The following is a 23,161-nucleotide window of genomic DNA, read 5'->3' as shown; positions in this document are numbered from 1 at the left end:
TGCAAGACCTGCTTCCTCTAGAGAATGGGAGACTATCCAAGAGTACTAAACAGGGAAGTGACATGATCAGGTTTTGTGTCTTGGAAAAGTGTTGCAGTGTCGATCCAAATGTGACTAGAAGAGTGACTTGGAACCTGGATTGAAGGGGTGGGAGATGCGAGAAAGGAATGCAGTCTGGCAGCAGCTACAACAGTCCAGGTGGGAAAACCCAGAGCCTGGACTAAGGTTGTAACTAGAGGGGATAGGGTGGAAGAGCTGGATTGGAGATGTTGACAAGGTAAAGTCAGTAGGACTTAAAGACTGACAAGGATTTTCCAAAAGTGAGAGCTGTGGAATGAATTGTCTTAAAATGTTGCAGTGAGTTCCTCCTCATCAATCCAAGTGCTCAGTCAGAGGCTAGACCTTTAGTTAGCAGTCACAGGAAAATTCCCCATTCTCACGGGGATTTAGACCAGGTCTTAACCATACTTTACCAAGATTCCAGTAGCAAAGCACCCAAAAGTAATTGCAATAAAATTCCAATTTTTGTAGGCCGGGCATGGTGGCTCACACCTGTAATCCCAGCACTTTGGGAGGCCGAGGCAGGCAGATCACGAGATCAAGAGTTCGAGACCAGCCTGGCCAGCATGGTGAAACCCCGTCTCTACTAAAAATACAAAAAAAAATAGCTGGGCATGGTGGTGCATGCCTGTAATCCTAGCTACTCAGGCGGCTGAAGCAGGAGAATTGCTTGAACCCGGGAGGCAGAGGTTGCAGTGAGCCAAGATCATGCCACTACACTCCAGCCTGAGTGACAGAGCAAGACTCTGTCTCAAAAAAAAAAAAAAAAAAAAAAAAAAAAATTTGTGAATTTAAGTTTCTCTAATGGATGGTGCAGGTCAACATTTGCCATCTAATGACACCTTACATTCCAATTTTTTCCTTTTTTGAGTAAGTGGGAAAAGGGTGGCATTACTGCTGGCTTCCTAAAATTGAAAATTATACTAGGGTTTTTAAACCTGTGTAGAATACATGATATGGTAGCAAATGTGCTGTAGGAAGAAAAACAATGAGGAACTACTGGCCTGACTAGGAGGCCTGGAAGTCCCTCCCAGGCTTGAGTTGTTCTGACTTGGCATGATTACATAGCTGCGGCAAGTGACATTTCCTTCAAGCCTTGGTTCCCTCATCTGTAAAATAGGGAACTAATACCTACCTCACAGGATTGTAGTTAGAATTAAGGATGACTTCATTAAAGCACCTCTAGTGGTGGAAGATGTCCCATCCTATCCCCCACCCATAGCTGGGAGCTATGTTTGGCTCATTCTCCCTGACTCACTGGATTACACTGTGACTCAGTTCAATTTCACACATGCTGCTGCTAAATTAGGGTCTTGGTGAGCCTTTGGGAGGACAGCTCTGAGGAATGAATTGTAGCACTGCAGCCCTGCCTGAGGAACAGGATAGAAACAGGTGGTAGGCCCAGCTCTTGCCTTCCACCTACTAAGCAGTTTTTCTGTGGTTAGCTGTGTGACGTGAACTATCGGTGTATTAATTTGTTTTCACTAGATTTCCCCCCTACCAACTTAGTCCAAGAACATACCTGAATTCTTTGCATTTCCTTGCCTTATTTGCTTTTATAGGGTGGACAGCAGGACTGCATGAGAATAGCTGTGCTTCTGGACCCTATGGTGAAAGCTCTAGTGAACTGCAATTAGGCATAGGGTCCTGCGGGTCCTGGAGGAAGAAGGGAAGAGAAAAAGGGGGGTAGTTTTCCAAAAGATAAGTAGGGGACAAAAAAGTCCATGGGGCCTATGAGTGGTGAGAATCCTGCCCTGATTGTGGCAAAGCACCTGGAGATGATAGAACTTCCTAGGGAAAAGGCTGCATGGAGTCCCCAGGGATGCTGAGCCCTGGTCACCAGAGCCTGGGAAGGTCTCTTGTACCTGGGGCACACAGACCAACACTTCTGAATTTGCAAGCTTAAGAGCATGTATGAGCAGAACCTGTGCAGATCAAGGCTTAGAGGGCTCACCTCAATGTTTTGCACTGTGAGACCCCAGGACCTTTTCGTGATTCTGGAGAGGGGAACAAACCATAATAACAAACCAGGTAGCAGGATAGAGACTCATTCTCATCTATTTTGGTTAAAAGAAAATAAATGTATTTCTTCCACACCTGATTTTGTGATTGCAAATTCATAACTAATATCCCTCGTCAGCTCCCTTGACTCATCCCTGCCACAGGGAAGTTCGCAGCAAGAGCACAGAAACTAGTGCCAGTGCCCCGTTGTGTGACTTCCCTTGAACAGGGAGAGAGACACAATGGATCAGAGTGTCTCCGCCAGTTCTAACTTGGGGATTCTAGTGGGTTGAACCGAATGGTAGTCCGTTTCCAAAAGAGGAAGCCAAGACCAGAGGGGGAGTGGTTCCTTCAAGTTTACAGAACCAGTAAGTGGCAGAGCAGGACTCGTATCTAGTTAGTGGTTCAGAGCATGCGCTCCGGAGCTAGACTGCCTGGATTTGAACCCTGGCTTTGCCACTTGCCTGTTGGGTGACTTTGGACAGGCTGCTTAAATTATGTCTCCATTTCTTGATCCACAGAACAAGTATAATACTAGTATCTGTTTCATGGAGTGATTGTGAGGATTAAATAAAGTTAATGTAACACAAAGCACTTCGTAGTGCTGCCTCATAGTAAGTGTTAATGTTACCTATTATTAGTCTAATCCCAAGTCCGATGCAGTTGTCACCACCTAAACCTGCCTTTACAGAGCTGGCCTTCCCGAGAAAGCCTGTGCCTCTGTAGATTCAACACTCCCATCTGTGCAGATGGCTAACAGCTAGGCTGAAAACAGAAACCTTAGTTGGAAAGGGTCAGCTGGAGGGCTGGGGCCCATGGCCCCAAATCCTCCCCAGGAGAGAGAGTAGGTTCAGAAAGGAGAGAGCTATAAACAGAGCCTTCCTCCCTTGCCCTCAGATCCCAAAATAACAGTTGTCTACCCCCATCCTGCCCAGCTGGCAGAGTGGCAGGCTGAGTAAGGTGCCATTTAAAGATAACCTGGCCCTCCCCATCTGCCCCACTGGCTGGGCTGGGCTCCTGAGGCCAGCCTTGGCTGCGTGGGACTGCTGCTGCTCCCACAGCCACCCAGAGTGTGCCTGAGTAGGGGGCTGCTCACAGCTGACATCCAAGCCAGCCTGGCTACACCCCCTTCTTTCCTGAGGCCCAGGCTGTCCTGGGCACTCTACAAACAAGCAGAAGCCTGGCGTTCTGGGAGAGGCAATCCTACAAAGGCATTGGTAAAAAGTCCTTCTGGAGAAGAGTGCTCCGTATATATATATAAATGTATAGGATACTTGTGCAACTTTGTTACATGGAAGAGTGCTCCTTCTTACCAGTAGCTTGGCAGCAGTGAGGCTCATCCTCACTGTCCTTCACCCACCCTCCACTTGCAAATCCCTCCCACTAAGAGGACAAACACAGGAGACAGTCTTTCATTTACAGCAAGAAAGATTAAAGCTAGATGCCAAGAAAAGCATTCTGATTTAAGAGAGATGTTTGTTTATTCCAGGGCAGTGGGAGCCAAAAGACCTGGTTCCCCAACTAAGCCATGAGACTTGGCCAAGTCCTGTTGCTGTCCTAGGTCTTACTCCTCCTAGCTGTGGACTGCAAGGAGAATTCGTATGTCCAAGACTTTCCAGGAAGGGTCTGACATTAAATCAGAGGAAAGAACTCAGGGTCCTATGGAGTAGGGGAATGTATAATTACCTGTCTGCAGGAGTTGGGTTGCCAGAGGCTGGGCAGGGAGGAATAGAAAAAAGGAGGGCAGAGTAATGTAGAGTGCATTCCTGGGGAGCACTGACTGACCAGAGGCAGGAATTAGGAAAGGAATAGAGTTTCCCTAATCTTGGAATGGCTCAACAAAAGTGGAGGCAGGAGCCTCCATGGCCAAACAGCATGGGTGGGGTAGGACCAGGGTGGGATGGAGCCTCCAGGGCTCATGGCCCAGGAAAGTAAGGAAGGCCTCAGGAATGCCTGTGTCAGTCTGCTCTGATAGAAAGAGGAGCATGGAAGAGATTGGGAGGAGCCCTGGGCTGGTCATTCAGCCCAGGAGTGAGGTGACTCAGCAGAGCACTCCTACCACAGCCCCCAGCCAAGCCCAAACTGGGTCACAGGCAGGGTCTCAGCCTTTCCCCTCCTCCTGCCTTTCCCCACTCCAGATATCCCTGGCTACCTTCTCACCACATGCAGAGGCCTGCTAGAGATAAGGGCTGGGCATCAAAGTTTCCCTGAATACATGCTTTTTATGCCAGGCATAGCACTGAGCATTTTAGACTTGTTTTTTTGTTTGTTTGAGACAGTTTCGCTCTTGTTGCCCAGGCTGGAATGCAATGGCACATTCCCAGGTTCAAGCCTCCCGGGTTCAAGTGATTCTCCTGCCTCAGCCTCCCGAGCAGCTAGGATTACAGGCATGTGCCACCACACCTAGCTAATTTTGTATTTTTTTCTTTTTTTTTTTTTTTTTTTTTTGAGACAGAGTCTCACTCTGTCACCCAGGCTGGAGTGCAGTGGCGCAATCTCGGCTCACTGCAAGCTCCACCTCCCGGGTTCACGCCATTCTCCTGCCTCAGCCTCCCGAGTAGCTGGGACTACAGGCGCCCACCACCACGCCCGGCTAATTTTTTGTATTTTTAGTAGAGATGGGGTTTCACTGTGTTAGCCAGGATGGTCTCGATCTCCTGACCTCGTGATCCGCGCACCTTGGCCTCCCAAAGTGCTGGGATTACAGGCGTGAGCCACTGCGCCCGGCCTAATTTTGTATTTTTAGTAGAGACGGGGTTTCTCCATGTTGATCAGGCTGGTCTCCAACTCCCGACCTCAGGTGATCCGCCTGCCTCAGCCTCCCAAAGTGTTGGGATTACAAGCATGAGCCACTGCGCCTGGCCCTTTAGACTTGTTTAAAGAGAAGCAGGTGGTGAAGCTGAAGGGCCTGGGCTTTGAAGCCACAAAAGTCCAACTGCAAATCCCAGCAGTGTGAGCTGGGGGAATTGAAGTTCTTCCAACTTCAGTTTCCTCATCTGTACAATGGGATGAGCTCATCGGCAATGTTTGCTGCTGGTGTTATCATTACCATCATATATTCCAGACACCCTGAGGAGAACCTCCTACTGGCAAAGCCTATGTTTTGTCTCATCTGATCACAAATTACTCTGCCTCCTCTTTTCCAGGAAAGTGTTTCTTTCCCTTGCTGGGGATTAAGAGACCAGCTTGGTGAGGGGAGGATATTCCTGCCCGCCCTTACCTAGAGAAGGTGTAGTGAAGCCCCTCCAGGCCTGAAGATTAGACAACTTCTTCCAGGGCCCCCAGTCCTCCCACCCAAGCCCCTCCTCGCTCCTGGCCAATCTATAGACTCTGTCAAGACCCAGGTTCATTATGGCGACATAAGCTAGCCCCAGCTCTCCATCTCCAGGCTCCAGCATCCCTTGTCAAGGTAAGAAGTGCCAGTTATCCCAGTGCAGCCAGTTCTCCCCTCTGGTTGGCCCACAGCCCCCTCTCTTCACTCTCTGTCCTAGTCTAGTCATCTCCCATCCCATGAACTGAAACACATTCTTAGAATTTTGCAATGAGAAAATCACTGATGATGTTGGTGCACGCTAGGTGTTATTGGAAGCTGGAAGTGTCAACTAGGGGTATACGCTTTGAGGAGGGCTAGTTGGAGAAAAAAGCAGGAAAGTAGCTAGAGAGGGATGAGTTTCAGGAAGGATGTGGTTTGGTTTTCTTTGCTTTAAATAGGAAAGACTTGAGATTTCCTAGGGAAAAGAAGCTGGTAAGGTGTGAGAAGCTAAAGAGATGGGATAATGAAGAGACAAATCAGCAGGGGTCAAGGGTACACATGGGAGATTCAGCCCTGGGCAGGAAAGACAGCACCTTATCTGAAGATCATTCAACCAACAATGACAGCACTGATGGCTAGGGCTGGATGGCAACATTGAACACAGCCACGTGGTCCCTGCAGTCATGGAGCTTTTAGTGTAGGAAAGAGGAGATGGATGGCAATGGGCACACTGAGTAGGTGGTGCTGGATTCAGAGGCATCTCTCTTTGTCCTTGCTGCTGCTTTTATGACTGTCCTGCGTGAGGACATACTCTTGCCCATCAGGCTACCAGCAACTTTCTGGGCCAGGAGCCTATCCTCTCCTATTCCAGCTCTCTTGGGTAGGTGTGCCAGCACCCACAGGGGCCCAGGATGGGGCAGCTCCTCTTTCAGCTGTCCTTCCTTAACCTACTAAGATTCTACTGGGCCTTCCATGAACCTGCCCTGATTCTGTCACCCCAGAACACAAGAAATACTCGCTGTCTACACTGTCTGCTGTTGCGGCTGGGGATCAACCCTGATTTAGATTTGGGTCTTCCTGATGCCTCTACCATTTACTGGCTGTATTACCTTGAACAAGTTCTTTAACCTCTTGAGTCCTAGTTTCTCAGTCTGTGAAATGGGATTGATAACACCAACGAACCTTGCTTAGTTCATGGAGTTGTGGAAAGATTCCAGTGAGGTAGATGTGGAAGCCCAGAAGTGCGTGTAAAGGGTGTACATGGCAGGGGATTAAGGTAGGCTTTTGATGATCTCCCTGGCTTAATTTGCAGTTCCTCGGAGGGTACCTCATCTAGCATGGAGCATAGTCACTGGCACTCAGTATAAACCTGTGAAGACTGACCTCTCCCATCCTAAAACACTGTCTCCACCTGGAATTAACTGTTGCCCACCTGAAATTAACTGTTGCCCTCCCTATGCTCCGGTGGCTATTGCAGTACAGGCTTGCTCTGTGAAGGGCTTTCACTGTGAAGAGTGTTTAACTGGATGGGCCCCAGGTGGCCCCAGCAGCCTGCCTTCGCTGCTAGTAAGGCCATGGGCTGGTGCAAGCCAGCTCTGTCCACTTGGAAGGGGGAAGGGTCTATCGTAGGGAGCCAGTGCAGCTGGCAGGGTCCAGGCCTGTGGACACCGCTGGGGACAAAGCCACTCTGAATGCCTCTCAATGAGTGCTTGTGTTCTGGGAATGGGGGCGGGGTGACGACATCCAGCCTCTTTCCCTCTCCGCCCCCAACAGGATGTCCCAGGCTGGACGCCACAAAGGAGGTCCCCCACAAGTGAAGGTCCAGCCCTGCTCCTCCAGGGTTGGCCCATGTGTCTGGGCATTCGGAGGTGGCACCAGGATCGGGGCTTCTGGAGTCCAGCATAGTGATTGGGCCCAGGCCGGGGGCGGGTCCAGGACACAGCCAGGCTTCCCTGGCCGCAGTGCCCAACTGCCCGCGGTGCCCATGGTGGCTCGGACGGGAGGAACCACTGCGGAGCCGGGGACAGGGGGAGCAGGGCAGTGCTCTGCTGGGTGAGGGGCACCCAACTCCAGAGGCTAGGTGGGCGTCGCTGGTGGGTGGACTCCTGGGCGCTGCGCGGAGCCGCGCCGGCTGGGTTAGCGCGGGCGGGGCGCTTAGTCCCACCCCCAGAGGAGGCGGAAGAGGAGCCCGAGCCTGGCCGCGGGCTGGGCCCCGCCGCAGCTCCAGCTGGCCGGCTTGGTCCTGCGGTCCCTTCTCTGGGAGGCCTGACCCCGGCCGCGCCCAGCCCCCACCATGGCACCCGCGGGGCTCCGCCGGGCCGCGCCGCTCACCGCAATCGCTCTATTGGTGCTGGGGGCTCCCCTGGGTAAGGGGATGGGGAGTGATGCGGCAGGAGTGGAATGGGGGCGGAGGAAGGGGAGGGGCCGATCCGAGGGGCTTGGGCTCCGGGCTTCTCCGAAACCCTCCGGCTGCCACGGGAGCCTTGGGTGTTGCTGGGTCCTCAAGAAGCGGGAAGAGGGAGCGCCAGGATGCTGGGCCATGGGAGGCTGATCCCGGGGTGCAGGGTCAGCTTCAGGCAGAGGCCTCAGGGGCTCTAGGGCTGAGACCCTCAGGGTGGAGACAAGGGACAACCCTCAGTGTTCGGGAGCCGGCAGGCTGGGGACCGCCGGGGGAGTGGGGCCGAGCGCGGCTGGGGATGAACTGGCCTGGTGGCCACTGGGCACCCCCAATCCCTGCCCGCAGCGCTGGCCGGCGAGGACTGCCTGTGGTACCTGGACCGGAATGGCTCCTGGCATCCGGGGTTTAACTGCGAGTTCTTCACCTTCTGCTGCGGGACCTGCTACCATCGGTACTGCTGCAGGGACCTGACCTTGCTCATCACCGAGAGGCAGCAGAAGCACTGCCTGGCCTTCAGGTGGGTTCCTGCCTCCTCACCCTCACCCCCTCCTCCATCCTTTTCTCCAGAGGCCTCCCCTTCCTCCCTCCCGGACTCCTGCCTCCTCCATTGTCGACCTCCACATTCTTAGCTGAATAGAGTCAGCAGGACTCAACCCTGGCGGCAGAGCTAGGTGCTTAGGTGCTGGTGCCTGGGAGTTCCAGAAAAGGCATGTTAGTTACCTTCATAGGCTTTGGCTGGGCCAGGGGTTTCCAGCCCTCCCTTTGGTCCTGTCAGGTCATGGGGAGGGAGGGTTCAAGGTTAACAGCTGGACGACAGTGTAGCTTTGTGGAAGAAGCTCTGGCACAAAGGCAGGAGACTTGGGTTTGATTCCCAGGTCCACTTCTTACTAGCTGTGTGATCTTGGAGAAGACACTTGCCTTCTATGGGTCATTGCTTGCCAAATTAGTGGTTGTCAAACTTTTTTTTTTAATATATCATATATAAAATAGATATAGAGACTTCTGATTGAAGTGGGGTTTGGAAAAAATGGCTCTAGATTATTTCTAAGGCCCCTTTCAGTGTTATGCTGTATGTCTAATCATTTAAGTTGTAGATATAAAAGCAATGGTTGGGGGCGCACTGCAAATCCCCGTATGCTTCACACTAGCCAGCCAGGCAGCATAGCCTTCTGGGAAGTGGAGGTCCTCTAAGATCTCCTTCACAGGGACTGGGCAGAGCCCCACAAGGAACCCCAAATCTCAGCATCCCATGGCCCCCCTGCTGGCCAGGAGTTGGAGCCAGCATAATAAGGACTCCGTCCTATGAGTGTTGGAAGGTGAGAGGACCTGTTCTTTGTCTAAAGTCCCAAGACCATAGCAGGCATCGCCTCAGCTGTGATCCTCTTTGTTGCTGTGGTTGCCACCACCATCTGCTGCTTCCTCTGTTCCTGTTGCTACCTGTACCGCCGGCGCCAGCAGCTCCAGAGCCCATTTGAAGGTACACCCAGTACTGGGCAAGATGGGCCTCAGATGGGCTGGGCTAAGTCTCATAATGGACAGCAGAGAGTTCATGGACTGGGTAAATTCTGTAGTAGTATGTGCTTCTGTATACACACACCTGCCAGCATGAAAACCCAGAAAAATGCTTGTAAACCCGTGAATATTAGAATATGCCTAGGGATATATGGAACATCAGACTTTGTGTGCATTTCTGTGCATACACATGAAGATTCAAATGTGTACAGGAGTGCAGTCTGTCAACAATAGTGGGTGCAGTGGGTGTATGCATGCATATGACTCTTAGTAAGTACACAGGGTCAGGTCTGTAGTGATGAACATTAATTGAGTGTGCTCCAGTGGATGGCAAAATATGTGCCTGAGTGTTGGCATGTGATGCACATATGCCACAACCTGATGGACATGGGGACAGTGATGCCATATGGGAGATCAGTGTGGGAGGGAAGGGCTAGGAGAAGACCTTCTTAGTGGCAGCTCTGCTGGATTACAGGATACCAGCCCTGAGCTGTCCCCTCCTTGCCCAAGTGAGATATTCCCTGGGCTGTGCTCCCTGGTTCATGAGGTCTCTGAAACCTGCTGAGAGGAGCAAACTTGCTAAACACAGATTGACCAGCTGGGGCCACGTGCACAGCTCCCTGCTTAATTCTGCCAAGCAGGGTGTGGGAGGCAAAGATGGCCAGCCTGGAGCTTGCCAGAGGCCAGCACCAGCGTGCTTACCTTGGTTTCCTGGGCAGGAGGAGGAGGCTTCCCATAGGAGATGGGTCTCTGAATGCTGATCGTTCTCCCCCATCTAGGCCAGGAGATTCCAATGACAGGCATCCCAGTGCAGCCAGTGTACCCATACCCCCAGGACCCCAAAGCTGGCCCTGCACCCCCACAGCCTGGCTTCATGTACCCACCTAGTGGTCCTGCTCCCCAATATCCACTCTACCCAGCTGGGCCCCCAGTCTACAACCCTGCAGGTAAGTAAGCAATCTGGAGCCCCTTGCTGCTGCCTTCCCCCACCCCTTGCCCTGCGACCTCCCCTGTGCCTCTCTCATTCTCAGATTCCCTCTCCCAGACTTCCTCCACCTCTAGCCCGAAACCTCCAGGCCCACTCTTCCCCATGGGTCCTGTCTGCCCCGGGGGTAGGGGGTTACTTTTCACCAACCTATGCCACCACTCACCCTCATCCTGTCTCTTTGGCTTTCAGCTCCTCCTCCCTACATGCCACCACAGCCTTCTTACCCGGGAGCCTGAGGAACCAGCCATGTCTCTGCTGCCCCTTCAGTGATGCCAACCTTGGGAGATGCCCTCATCCTGTACCTGCATCTGGTCCTGGGGGTGGCAGGAGTCCTCCAGCCACCAGGCCCCAGACCAAGCCAAGCCCTGGGCCCTATGGGGACAGAGCCCCAGGGAAGTGGAACAGGAGCTGAACTAGAACTATGAGGGGTTGGGGGGAGGGCTTGGAATTATGGGCTGTTTTTACTGGGGGCAAGGGGGGGAGATGACAGCCTGGGTCACAGTGCCTGTTTTCAAATAGTCCCTCTGCTCCCAAGATCCCAGCCAGGAAGGCTGGGGCCCTACTGTTTGTCCCCTCTGGGCTGGGGTGGGGGGAGGGAGGAGGTTCCATCAGCAGCTGGCAGTAGCCCTCCTCTCTGGCTGCCCCACTGGCCAGATATTTGGCCTGCTAGATTAAAGCTGTAAAGACATAACTCATATCAGTCGCATCATTGGACCCATCCACACCTTCCAGGAACACCGCCTTCAGCTGGGCCCAGACTGTTGCCCACTCCATATTCCAAAAGTAGGGAAGGGCCAGCACCAGCACCGGAGCACAGCACCATCCTCACCCCCATCCACAAGCAGACCAAGGCGGACTGTTCCTGGCTTCCTAAAGGCTTCCTAAAGACAACGAGGTGAATTTTGCCACAGCTCTGAAGAGATGCTCATTTGCACTACAGATATTCCCTGCTAGGGATCAACAGCTCTGCAACAGCTGAGGCACTGCTAACTGTACAAAGGCAGCTCCTGTTCAGGTACCCTTAGATTCATTCTGGGCCCCACCACTTTCTGACCTTGGCCATGTCTCCCAAGCCTCAATGTCCTCATCTATAGAATGGAGATAGGACAGGCGTGGTAGCTCATGCCTGTAATCTCAGTACTTTGAGAGGCCGAAGTGGGTGGATCACCTGAGGTCAGGAGTTCAAGACCAGCCTGGCCAACATGGTGAATCCCTGTCTCTGCTAATACACAAAAACAATTAGCCAGGCATTGTGGCAGGCACCTGTAATCCCAGCTACTCAGGAGGCTAAGGCAGGAGAATTGCTTGAACCCAGGAGGCTGGGGTTACAGTGAGCCGAGATTGCGCCACTGTACTCCAGCCTGGGCGACAGAACCAGGATCTGTCTCTAAATAAATAAAAATAAATAAATAAATAAATCGAATGGGGATAATACCCCATGGCTGTCAGGAGGCTGAAATAGTATGTACATGAAACTGTTAGTCCTGTACTTTTCTTCCTGATTAGAGATCCTAGAACTAGGAGCCAGGTAGAGACACTGGGTGACCCAAGAACCTGGTGCAAGGTGCTTCTGTCAGCTGCTTGGATTGCCAGTCCCCAGGCCCATGTCTGTGACCCCCACTGAGCCACACAGTGGGGGATATGACCTTTTCTCCCCCTCCTCCCACAAATATTGCCTAGAAGAGCCCCCCACCTCTGGAGCTGCCTGGCTGTCTTCCTTCTCCTTGTTCCCTGGGATCGTGGTCCTTGTGCTCTCAGGACTTGTCTGGTGACAGATCCAGGGAAGGAAGTTTTATTGTTTTTAATTCAGGTGGGAAAAGTGTCAGCTCAGCTTGGCAAAGCCCCACCAATGAAGAGCTCCTCCCCTCTCCAAGCCCCTTATCCAAGTATCCTCTAAGCCCAGCCCTCCTTTTCTCCCCATCCACAGGTACTCCAGCCCCACTGCAGCCTCAGGCTCTGCTCTCCTGCCTTGCCCCGTCAGACCTCTGGGCTCCTGCAGCCCAGCTGGGTTCTGGATATGGCCATTGTGCTGACCATGCCCCCAGGGCCTTCTGCCACCCACATACTCTTGAGGATTATCTCTTGTCACGCAGCCTGGAAGGCAAGAGCTCCTGGGCCAGGGTTTCGGGGCCAGGGTCAGAAATTCCCCTGGGCAGAGCTCTGCCCCTAGATTCACAGCTTTCCCCTTCCCAGTGAAATCTTCATGGGGCCCACATGTCTGCCCCTGGATCAGACCCAGACAGGGAGGGGCTGCTGATGCTGGTAGAGATAGAGCTGAGGCCACAGGTACAAATCCTCTTTCTCTTTGAGGGTGGGGACAAGAGGTGGGAGCTGGAGCCCTGGAGTGCCTGGCTTCACAATTTAGGAAAGAGGGTCTCCAAGTCATCTGAGGTTTGGAGTCCAGTCTCCTCTCTCCAGAAGCTGGGAGCTGGAAGAGATCTACATATTAAGGTTTTTTAGTTTCTCCGAGAAATGATGTATAAATGTATGCAAGGTGATGCCAGTCAGAATTAATTATCCTTGAATCAACAACCTGGTGCCAATGAAAAAATGCTTTGTAGTCTGGGATAGGAGGCAGGTTTACCCTAGCCATAGCTGAGACTGGAAGAGTGGAGTTGCCCCATTTCCAGTCAGCTAACTCTGCAAAACACTGAAGAGAATTCTAAGAAAAGGAGCAAAACTGTGACAGAGTAGGACTTTCACATGCTCTGAGCAGTGAAGAGGTCTCTCACATATCCTGGAGTTCTTTAAGTGGAGGCAATCATCCCTACGTCTCTTCCCAAACCACTGCAGTCTCCTCTGACCCCACCTCATCTGACTCATCATCTGGGAAACAAGGGGAGCCCAGCAGGGCCAGGGGAGTACAAAGCTGTAGTTGCCCCTCCGGATCACCTTGTTCCTCAACTAGCACCCCTGAAAGCCAATCAGGCACCCTATAAGGGCAGGCAGGAGTGAGGACGGGAGGGGCAGTGTCCCTCAAGGATTGGGGTACCTCAGTAGTGTCAATAGGGTCCTGCTAGGCTGGGAGGGAATGGTGAATCTCCCAAGGTGCCACATCTGGAAGGCACATGTGGAGAAGAGGGGCATTTTTAGACAAAAGCAAGAGGAGTGCATTCTTAGGGCAGGAATCTTGCCAGGCTGGGCCTGCTCAGGGGGAAGCGGTTCTCACAGGTGGATGGGAGGGGTCAGGTGCAGGGGAAGGAGCTAGGGCAGGGACACATGGAAATACAATGGGCAGGGGGGGAAAGGTTGGCAAGAAAGGAGAGACACCTTGGGTGAGGGGAGAAGGGGAACCCCCGCAAGAGGTGAACAGAAGGGAGGCACTTCAGGCAAAGAGTAAAGGAGGGAGGGGCAAGTAAGGGAAGGGCCCTAGAGGGCTGGAGGAAGGAGGGAGGGAGGGGTAGGAGGGGCATAGACAGGATGAGTGGGAGGTGCTAGGGGAAGGGTGCTGAGGGGGGCCGCAATCTCTTGGCCACTCTTAGGCTGGCAACCTAGCCCAGCACCACAGCAACACAGGCCCTAGTCAGGCCAAACTCAGGGGTCAGGAGCCCCAGCCTGGCCATGCAGGGTGCAGAGTAGGGGGGCAGCACATGGCACTCCCGACTTGGTGGTCCAGAAGCTCATGGGTGACCTGCATCCAGATCTCATGTTTCTTTTTTTCGTTTGTTTTTTATTTTATTTTATTATTATACTTTAGGTTTTAGGGTACATGCGCACAATGTGCAGGTTTGTTACATATGTATCCATGTGCCATGTTGGTTTGCTGCACCCATTAACTCGTCATTTAGCATGAGGTATATCTCCTAATGCTGTCCCTCCCCCCTCCCCCCACCCCACAACAGTCCCCGGAGTGTGATGTTCCCCTTCCTGTGTCCATGAGTTCTCATTGTTCAATTCCCACCTATGAGTGAGAACATGCGGTGTTTGGTTTTTTGTCCTTGCGATAGTTTACTGAGAATGATGTTTTCCAGTTTCATCCATGTCCCTACAAAGGACATGAACTCATCATTTTTTACGGCTGCATAATATTCCATGGTGTATATGTGCCACCATGTTTCTTAAAGAGTGCCACATGTGTGACACAGTGCCCAGGCCTAGAGCCCCTTGTTCACCTGCAGGTTGAGCTTCTGTGAGGACAAGTGAGGCCAGCGCCTTGGCAGCTGCTGGTGCCTGCCATCCCACCCACAGCCGGCACCAGGGCCTAGGTCCCAGTGCTGGGAAGGTGGAGGGAAAGACGCTTTTCCCATCTGGATAGGACCAGGAGCCAAGAAGCTTGGGGTGCAACAGCTGGGCCCTGCGGGCCAAGAGAGCTGAGAGGTGAAGCCTCCCTTCCTTGCAGGTTGGAGCTAGGGAATGTGATTCTCCAGGAAGTGATGGAGGGTGGGGGGGCAGAGTGAAGGATATGACAGTGGGGGCTGCAGGCAGAGACGGTGGAGGTCAGACCGTGGCTTCATCCGGTTGCTGGATGAACCCAGAGGTAAGATACTTGGGTTCAAATCCTGATTCATCAACTTCAACAAGTCATTTGCTGTCTTTGAACCTCTTTTTTTGTCCTTGTACAGTACGGGCACCAGACAAGGATAGAGCCTTTCTGGATTTCCCCCTGTAAGTTTTAGGAAAGGAAGCTGGACAGATGGGTGACTGCCAGTGCTGGTGGGGCAGGTGGGCAGCAGCGGGTGCGTGGCCCAGCAGAAACACAGCCTCCGGAGTTTGGGCCCCTTTTCCAAAGCTCACCAGGCTATCTGCCCGTCTTTTCCTCCCCCTCCCTCGAACTGCCTCCCTCCCCTGGTCCCTAGCAGAGCTCCAGGGCACCCCTGGAGCAGCTGGAGAATCTGGGTTGCAGTCCACCCCCAGGTGGCGCTGCGCTCCCGCACCAGGTTCAAGTGCACTAGAGGAGTGATGACATCATCCAGGGTGGAAACAGCATCCCCACCGCAGTGGCAACGAGGAGGAGGGCAGGTCACTTGTTGCTTGGGACAGTAGGGAGTGGTTTTTCTCTCTGGCTAAATCATGTTTGAAGTTTGGTAGAAAGGGCTTCCTAAGGTGACAGGTTCTATTGGAGCCTTAAGATTTGGAGGCAGGTTGTTTGGGTTCAGGTGAGCGTCCAGTGCTTTCCTGCAGCACCGTCACAGCCTTATTTCGGTGAGGGAAGGAAGGGGAGCTGTTAATGAGAAGCAGTTCTATGGCCTGAAGACCTGGGCTCAAAACAAAACCAACAAACAAAAAAGACCTGAGCTCTGACTTTTATTAGCTGTGTGATCATGGATATATTAGTTAACCTCTCTGGGCCAAATTCTATCTGCAAAATAGAATATTGGTATCCACCTCACAGACCTGAAGGATCAGCTGAAGCAACCTAAAGCATCTAGCTAGCGCCCAGTGCCCAGCAGGCACAGGGGGGTGCAGTGGGGCTGACAGTGAGGGCTGACAGTGGAAGCTCTAGCTGGCCTTAGCTCCAGCTCATACCCTTTAGGTCCAGGAGCCAGCGTGTGTCTGTCTCCTCTCCTCTGGGCCCAGTGATTGCTTAGGTGACTGGGGTGACAGGCAAGTGGGTGGAGGGAATGGAGAAGAGTGTGCCCTGGGATCTGAGGGCTTTACCCCCAGGACTAGACTGCCCTCTGGTTTTGGTCAGACCTAGCACAGCGATCTTGCTTCCTAGCTGGGGCACCCCACCCTCACCTCAAAGATGGTGAAACTGCTGTGCTTCCTGCTGTTGAGGCAACCTGGAGGCAGAGAAACCTACAAGTGACACAGACCCAAGGTGGCCGTTCCACAGTGCCAAGGGGTGCCAGCACCTTCAAGAGAATGAAATTCAGAAAGGTGCCTTTCATCTACACCCAATGGTGGGCATGGCAGCATTGTCAGCATTCCTGCAGTTGGGGAAGGAAGTGGAATTGGTGAGTAGGTGGGGAGGGCTGGGGAAGATGAGGCCCCTCTGAGCCCTAAGGCACACAGGTATGGGTGCTATTCTCCAAATAGTCACTCCACTTCTCTGCCTGCCTCCTTCCTGGGCCTGTGACTGCTGTGAGGACCTGGCCCTGAGCCCATGGTTAGGCAGAGTCATGGAATGAGCATCCCTGAACATGCCTAATATAGCCATCCCAGCACCCTGGGCACCACTCTGCCCCAGCACCCCTGAGAACAACTCTGGCTACTGACTCCAGGCAGCAGGACTGGTTCAGGAGCAGACCTAGTAGAGGCCTGGCCTTCTACACCTGGACAACCAGGTCATTGGAGAGTCTTCTGCTCAGAGTTCAGATTTTCCTCCATGCTGTACTTTCTGAGGATGTGAATTTATTTCATGGCCAACTCAAATAGTGTGGCAGGGAACCTGAGCTTCTAGAGTCCTCCAAGGAGCCCAGGGTTAGGATCAGGACTCACAGTTCAGGACAACAGGTGGGGCACAGCCATTCACAGCTAAAGGTTTGTATATATTATCAAAATCTTATGGAAAAACAGATACACAGCTATTCATACAGTAGCAGGTGGGTGTGAGGAAAATGTCTACTTTGGCATCAAACCTTCAAGTCCAGCTGCTGTCTGTCCCACTCCTCCTGTCTGGAGCCTACTCCCATCAGGCACTGTGCATCCAGGCCACTGCCCCTGCCACGTCCTCTGATTAGCCTGGACTTTGGGGTATCCTCAGCCCCTCCCCAGGCTCCCCTTTGGGCCCCCATGCTTCTCCATCTTTCTGCCATATTCCCACACAGAGTGCCACTGGCCCAGCAGCTTTGCCCCGTGGGCTCCTCAGAGGCCTGAATCCTGGCCCTGGAGGGCAGTAGGGCTGGGGTGGATGTGGTCCCTGTGGGACATCTTTCCTGGATCACAGGCCTTTTGCAGCTTGCCAGCTACATGGGCCCTGGATAGTGCCATCTTCTCAGCGATGTGCTAAAAGGACTCTTCTTGTCTGGAAACCTGAGCTCCAGGTATTAAAGCAAAATTTGGAGAGCCTCAGAGACAAGAAAAGGAAAGTGAGAAGAGATAAGGCATCTTTCCTTGAGCGTGACCCAGGCCTTGACTCTCCCATGGCAGAATAGGGACATCCACAGCAGGTCAGCCAGGGACAGGGTGGGCAGGGTCTGTGTAGCCCTGGGAGGTGAGGCCTGAGCAGTCATGGCATTGGCAGATGGTGCCTGGCAGCCTGGTCCTACTGAAGCAGTTTGGGCACTTCCACCTGTAGGGGCAAAGTAGAGACAGGTTAGAGAAGGGAGCTCGGCCACCTCACCTCCCTCCCTACTGGAAGGACACACGAGACACTGCAATATGTTATGTCTGTGGAATGTGAATGAGATGTTGACACTGAGGGAGCATTTTTCATTGTCTGTAAAAATTGGATGTCATCGAGTGACCACTGGAATTACAATTGAGATTTTCCTTTATCTCATGATATCTTGTCCCAGATGATGTTGTGGGGGTTGGGTATCCAACCAAATGGACAAACGATCATGGACTCTGTCACTCAGGTCAGACTTCCAGGGGAGGCAGGGCTTGGAGAAGTAGGGTGTCCAGGGATGGCTCCTGTGTCCATGGCACTGGCTAGGCAAAGGTAGACTCTCCTGAGAGGTGAATCTCCCAGAGACCTTTCGGATGGACTGACCTGTAGGACTCGGCTGGTCTTGAGAGGAAGCTAAGTAAAGCATGGATCATTTTTGTTTGGGGAAATGGAGAAGAGAAGACTTAAAGGAAGGACCCGAGACAAAACTACTCTGTAGAGGCCATTTCTCCATTTTAAGGAGAAACAGGCTTCATTGCAGAATGAAAGAGAAGCATGGAGTGAGGGGCTAAAGGAAGCTCCTTAAAGGAAGGGTAGAGTCTCAGCTCTAGGGGATGTACAGGTGTGACCTGCCTGCAGGCAGGAGGATGCATGAGATGACCTGAAGTCCCCTATGGGCCCTGGGAGTCTATATCATCTGCAGCCAACATGAGCTCCTCTGCATGCCTTCCCTTTTGCAGTCCTGCCCTCTCCTCCAGGCCCTACCCAGCCCCGCCCTGTTGGCTCATGCCCACAACTACTTAACTTCTTGAGCTGCTTGAGGTTGCTGGAGCGGATGGCGGCCAATAGCTGGTCACGGGAGTTCTTCTCCTGGGCAGGGAGGACTTTGTCTCCCATCTTCCTCTGGGTAGCTGGTGAGAGTGAATTCTTCAGGTTCTCCATGATAAGGGGTGGAGCCAAGGGAGGGGGAGGGGGAGGTGGGGCAGCTGGAGCACCCCCTTTTTTGGGTGAGTTCTTTGGAGAGGACTTTGGAGATGGTTGAGGTGAAGGTTTTGGGGAGCCCTTGGCCATGGCCCCGGCCTTGGGTACCTCCAGCAGATCCTTCTTCTCTCCCTTGGCTTCCTGTGCCTGCCTTTGCTCCTGCAGCCGCTTTTGTCTCTGTTTGTCCATGTTGCGGCTGAGCAGATTGGTGACGGTCATTCGGGGCCCGGCCAGCTCAAAATGGTAGCCCAGCTTGAGCAGGGTAGTATTCTCCTTCAGCAGCTTGGCGATCTCCATCTCCGTCTTGCCTCCACAGATGTGTCGCTGGTTGTGGAAGCGGAGCTCGGTCAGCGTGTTGTTCTGGAGGAGGGCCCGGAAGATGGCCAGGATGCCTTTGCCTGTGATGTGGTTGGAGTCCAGGTTGAGGCTGGTGATGGTCTTGTTGGCCTTGAGCATGATGGCAATGGCAAAGGCCACGTGGTCATCAGCTCGCGTGTTGGCCAAGGCAAACACCTTAACCACAGTGTTGAACTCCAGAGCCTCAGTAAACCGGACCAAGATCTCATTTGTGATGCAGTCTGAGTTGTTGACGTTCACCTCAGTCATCTCGGGGTCGTTGTTCTTCACTCTCTCCAGAGGCTCATCAAATATGCTGGGAGCTGCCTCCTCCTCCACCTTGGCCGGTCCTTCAGAGGGCTTGGTGGGGCCACTGGGCGTCTGTTTCTCAGGTGTTTTGGTCTTGCTGTCTTCCTTGGCTTCCTTTTCATGTAAAGGTTCATTCTTCTTGACTTTTTCATCCTCCTTTTTGGTGTCTGTGTTCCCAGTTCCTCTTTTTACCTTCTCATCCTCCTTTTTCATGTCTGTGTTCCCACCTGCTCTTTTCATCTTCTCACCCTCTTTTCTGGTGTCTGTGTTCCTATGCTCCCCTTTTACCTTCTCATCATCCTCTTTCTTGGCCACCTCCTTCATCTCCTCTCTCTTTTTATCCTTGTCCCTGCTCAAGCCTGTGTTCCTGTCACTCCCTTTCTTCTCCTCTTCCTTCTTGGTGGCCACTGCCCTCTCCTCTCCTCTCCCATCCTTCCCTGCCTCCTTCTTATCCACTGCAGCCCTGACCCGGCCCTTGTCAATGCCCCGGATGATCTTCTCCTCCTTGGGCTTCTCGCCAGTCTTGCCATCAGCTTCATCTCTGTCTCTAGAGAAGCTTTTCTTTAAACCACCCCTCTTTGGCTCCTTCCCCAGATCTGAGTCCTGTCTGGGGCCCAGGGCTTTTTTGCTGGCATCTCTGCCCCTTTCCTCTCCATTCTTGGCATCTGTCTTGGTCTCCACTTGCTTGCTTTCCTAAGAATTCAGAAAAGAAAAATAAACATGAAGAGCTGGCTACAGAGGGAGAGGAATGAGTATGGGGATGTGTGGGGGAGCGCTTACATAACTGCCCTTGAGCCTCTGAAGGACAGTTGTGCTGTTTGGGAGAGTCGGGTGGATGTCTCCATTGAGTGCAGCAAAAGAGGGACTCAGGTTTAAGCTGCAGAAATGGGATGACATCAGACTCAAGGCCTCAGGGTCGTGAGACAACCAAACAAACACCTGCAAATGTTGTGGCAGTTCCTTTTATGGAGTATTCTCAGACCCAGAATTGCCCTTTCCTATCATGGGTGATTTAGAAGGACTGCTTCCAAGCAGTGCCCTGCCAAGCACATTGGAACCTGAGGCAAAAGGAGAAATACTAACACTGATCCTGTCTTTAAAATTTTGCATTGGTGTTTATTGTGGACTTTTTGCATTCGTTTTATTTTTAAAAATATACATGAAGGCTGGGCACGGTGGCTCATGCCTGTAATCCCAACACTTTGAGAGGCTGAGGCAGGTGGATCACCTGAGGTTGGGAGTTCGAGACAAGCCTGGCCAACATGGAGAAACCCATCTCTACTAAAATACAAAATTAGCCAGGCGTGATGGTGCATGCCTGTAATCCCAGCTACTCGGGAGGCTGAGGCAGGAGAATCACTTGAATCTGGGAGGTGGAGGTTGTGATGAGCCAAGACTGTGCCATTGCACTCCAGCCTAAGCAACAAGAGCGAAACTCGGTCTCAAAAAAAAAAAATATATATATATATGAAAACATCACTTATCTTGCTCACTGAGTTTTTGGCATCCGCTTATATTCTGTGCCCAAGGTGAGTGCCTCACATCCCTTCACCTTAGTCCTGGCCCCTGCTTTTAAGGAGTAGGTCAATAGTTCTGAGATACAGAAATTTTATAAGGCAATACATTTCCAAAGGAAAAAAAAGCTAGAGGGATCAACATATGCTAACATTTTATTTTACCAATTAAAGATATTTGTAAATTATTATTATTATTGTTACTATTATTTTTTTTTTAGAGATGGGGGTCTTGTTATGTTGCCCAGGCTGGACTCAAAATCCTACCCTCAAGCAGCCCTCCCACCTCAGCCTCCCAAAGTGCTGAGATTACAGCTGTAAGCCGCCATGCCTGTCCGATATTTTAAAATTCTATCTACCATCATCATTTCATTAAAATAAGAAGGAGCTAATTTTAAAGAAGGTAGGCATAACAGAGTAAAAAATATACTTAACAGCAAATATGTATTTTTTAAAATTCAGAGTATTGTCCTTATTTTTAGTAAAAACTTAGCTAAGGACAAGCACCTCTCTGTGGAGAGCCCTGGAATTCATTGGGTCAGCTGACCTCTGGAAGACTCTGCCAGATTCTAGATCTTGGATTCTGTGACTCAATTTTGACCCCCGAGACACTGAGAAGTTTGTGAGAGAGGCCACGGGACCAAGTCAGTTGAGCTGCGATGGGGGCTTGAGGTTTTTTTTGGTTTGTTTGTTTTTGACAGAGTCTTGCTCTGTCACCCAGGGTGGAGTGTGATGGCGCGATCTTGACTCGTGGTAACCTCTGCCTCCTGGGTTCAAGTGATTCTCCTGCCTCAGCCTCCTGAGTAGCTAGGATTACAGGTACACGCTACCATGCCCAGCTAATTTTTGTATTTTTAGTAGAGACAGGGTTTCACCATGTTGGTCAGGCTGGTCTCGAACTCCTGACTTCATGATCCGCCCACCTCGGCCTCCCAAAGTGCTGGGATTACAGGCATGAGCCACCGCGCCAGGCCGGGGGCTTGAGTTTTATACACAGCATAAGCCACTCACACCTCCATGGATCCCTGTTTCTTCCTCCATAAGGTTGCACTGAGCCTGAGCCCTGTTTTGAGAGCACTTGCTTCTCATCTTCATCAGAGAAGCAGAGGAAGTGGCAGGGTTAGACATTAGACATAGAGTAGACATTAGACTTAACGGTCCAACTGTGACCCCAGAGCAACTGGGACTTAAAGGGAGGCTGTGATGTCCTCCCCTAAAGGTTTTTCAAGAGGAAGAGACTACGGTTTGAATATTTAAAAAGTTTTCTTTCAAGAGTGCCAGGTTGGGGTGTGGGGAGACGGCAGGGAAGAAAGGAAAGCAGCTCTCTATCGCACTCTCGGGCCCAAGTAGCATTTCTTCAACCTCCACTCTTCGCCGAGGAATGGAAAGAAAAGTGAGTCCTATGGAAACAGTTTGTACCTGCACCACAAACACATGCCATTGGGGACCAGCCCCTGGGTTTTTTTAGCAGCGAGAGTCCTTGGCTCCTCTGCTAGAATCACAATAAGCAGCCAAGGGGCACAGGGCCTAGTGAGACAGGGCCTTGGAATGTATCTGTTCTAGCCTCCTGCCCTGCAGGCCCCAAGGTCCAGCTGCACTGGAGGCCCCACTGGGGCTATGGTGATGGAGCAAGGGGCGGAGAGCTCCCCCTCACACTCACTCAGGCCCCCAGGGAACTGGGTTTGACCCTCAGATCAACTGGATTTGACCCCGGAGCAGAAGTGATGGTGACCTTACTGAACCTTGATTTTTTTTTTTTTTTTTCTTTTTTTGAGACGGAGTCTTTCTCTGTCCCCCAGGCTGGAGTGCGGTGGCGCGATCTCGGCTCACCGCAACCTCCACCTCCTGGGTTCACGCCATTCTCCTGCCTCAGCCTCCCGAGTAGCTGGGACCACAGGCGCCCGCCAGCACGCCCGGCTAATTTTTTTGTATTTTTTAGTAGAGACGGGGTTTCACCGTGTTAGCCAGGATGGTCTCGATCTCCTGACCTCGTGATCCACCCGCCTCGGCCTCCCAAAGTGCTGGGATTACAGTCTTGAGCCACCGCGCCCGGCCTGAACCTTGATTTGAAAGGGACAGAAGGAGAGGAGTATGCAAATAGAATGAAAACAAGGAAACCCAATGGATTCAGCCCTTTTAGGATCTGCCCGTAGTTTGACCAGGAAATTCCCTCTCCTATTCCCTGATCCCATCAAGTTGAGAGCAGTTCCATCACTGATTCTGTCCACTTTTGGAGCTTGGAGGTGAGAGCTGGAGGGACCAGCCTCTCTAGGACCCTGGTCTAGAGATTAGGCCTCCAGGCAAAGACTCCTGCCCTCCCCTCTTCCTTCCCTTCCCAAAGTGTGCACACTTCAGGAGTTCTCAGAGCCCACTGTGCACTGCATAGCTTCCCTTTCCAGAGTTCCCACACTGCTTGTAGGCTTCACTCAGAGAGAAATTGGGGATCCAGAGAGACGACGACTTAACCGACTTCACCTAGAAAGTTCAGGAAAAGCTGGGTTTCAGACCTGACTGTCTCACTAACAGCCACCAAGTCAATGTAACCATCTCTAACCTTCCCCATCAGGGGCCAAAGCAGCTCCTCTCTGCCCACCCA

At 52.2% G+C, this 23,161-nt stretch overlaps 2 protein-coding genes across 2 annotated transcripts in view; one reads left to right on the top strand and one right to left on the bottom strand.

The window, feature by feature from the left end:
• The first annotated feature begins 7,403 nt into the window (after positions 1-7,403).
• SHISA4 (shisa family member 4) lies at positions 7,404-10,903 on the top strand. The gene is made up of 5 exons (XM_055233603.2): positions 7,404-7,680; positions 8,058-8,229; positions 9,056-9,189; positions 10,004-10,171; positions 10,402-10,903. Exons 1-5 carry the CDS (start codon positions 7,608-7,610, stop codon positions 10,446-10,448), a joined length of 594 nt encoding a protein of 197 aa, XP_055089578.1. The 5' UTR covers positions 7,404-7,607; the 3' UTR covers positions 10,449-10,903.
• Positions 10,904-15,443: 4,540 nt separating this feature from the next.
• Positions 15,444-23,161, bottom strand: part of LMOD1 (leiomodin 1) — a 51,842-nt gene continuing 44,124 nt past the window's right edge. The window contains exons 2-3 of the mRNA XM_055233600.2: positions 18,223-19,744; positions 15,444-17,379 (exon numbers count right to left, since the gene is read on the bottom strand). Of these exons, the coding sequence (XP_055089575.1) occupies positions 17,360-17,379; positions 18,223-19,744 (1,542 nt within the window). The 3' untranslated portion in view covers positions 15,444-17,359. The remainder of the gene's footprint in view (positions 17,380-18,222; positions 19,745-23,161) is intronic.

This window comes from Symphalangus syndactylus, chromosome 19, assembly GCF_028878055.3.
Source record: "Symphalangus syndactylus isolate Jambi chromosome 19, NHGRI_mSymSyn1-v2.1_pri, whole genome shotgun sequence".
Taxonomy (NCBI): Eukaryota; Metazoa; Chordata; class Mammalia; order Primates; family Hylobatidae; genus Symphalangus; species Symphalangus syndactylus.
This window is presented reverse-complemented; position numbering and strand designations above follow the sequence as displayed.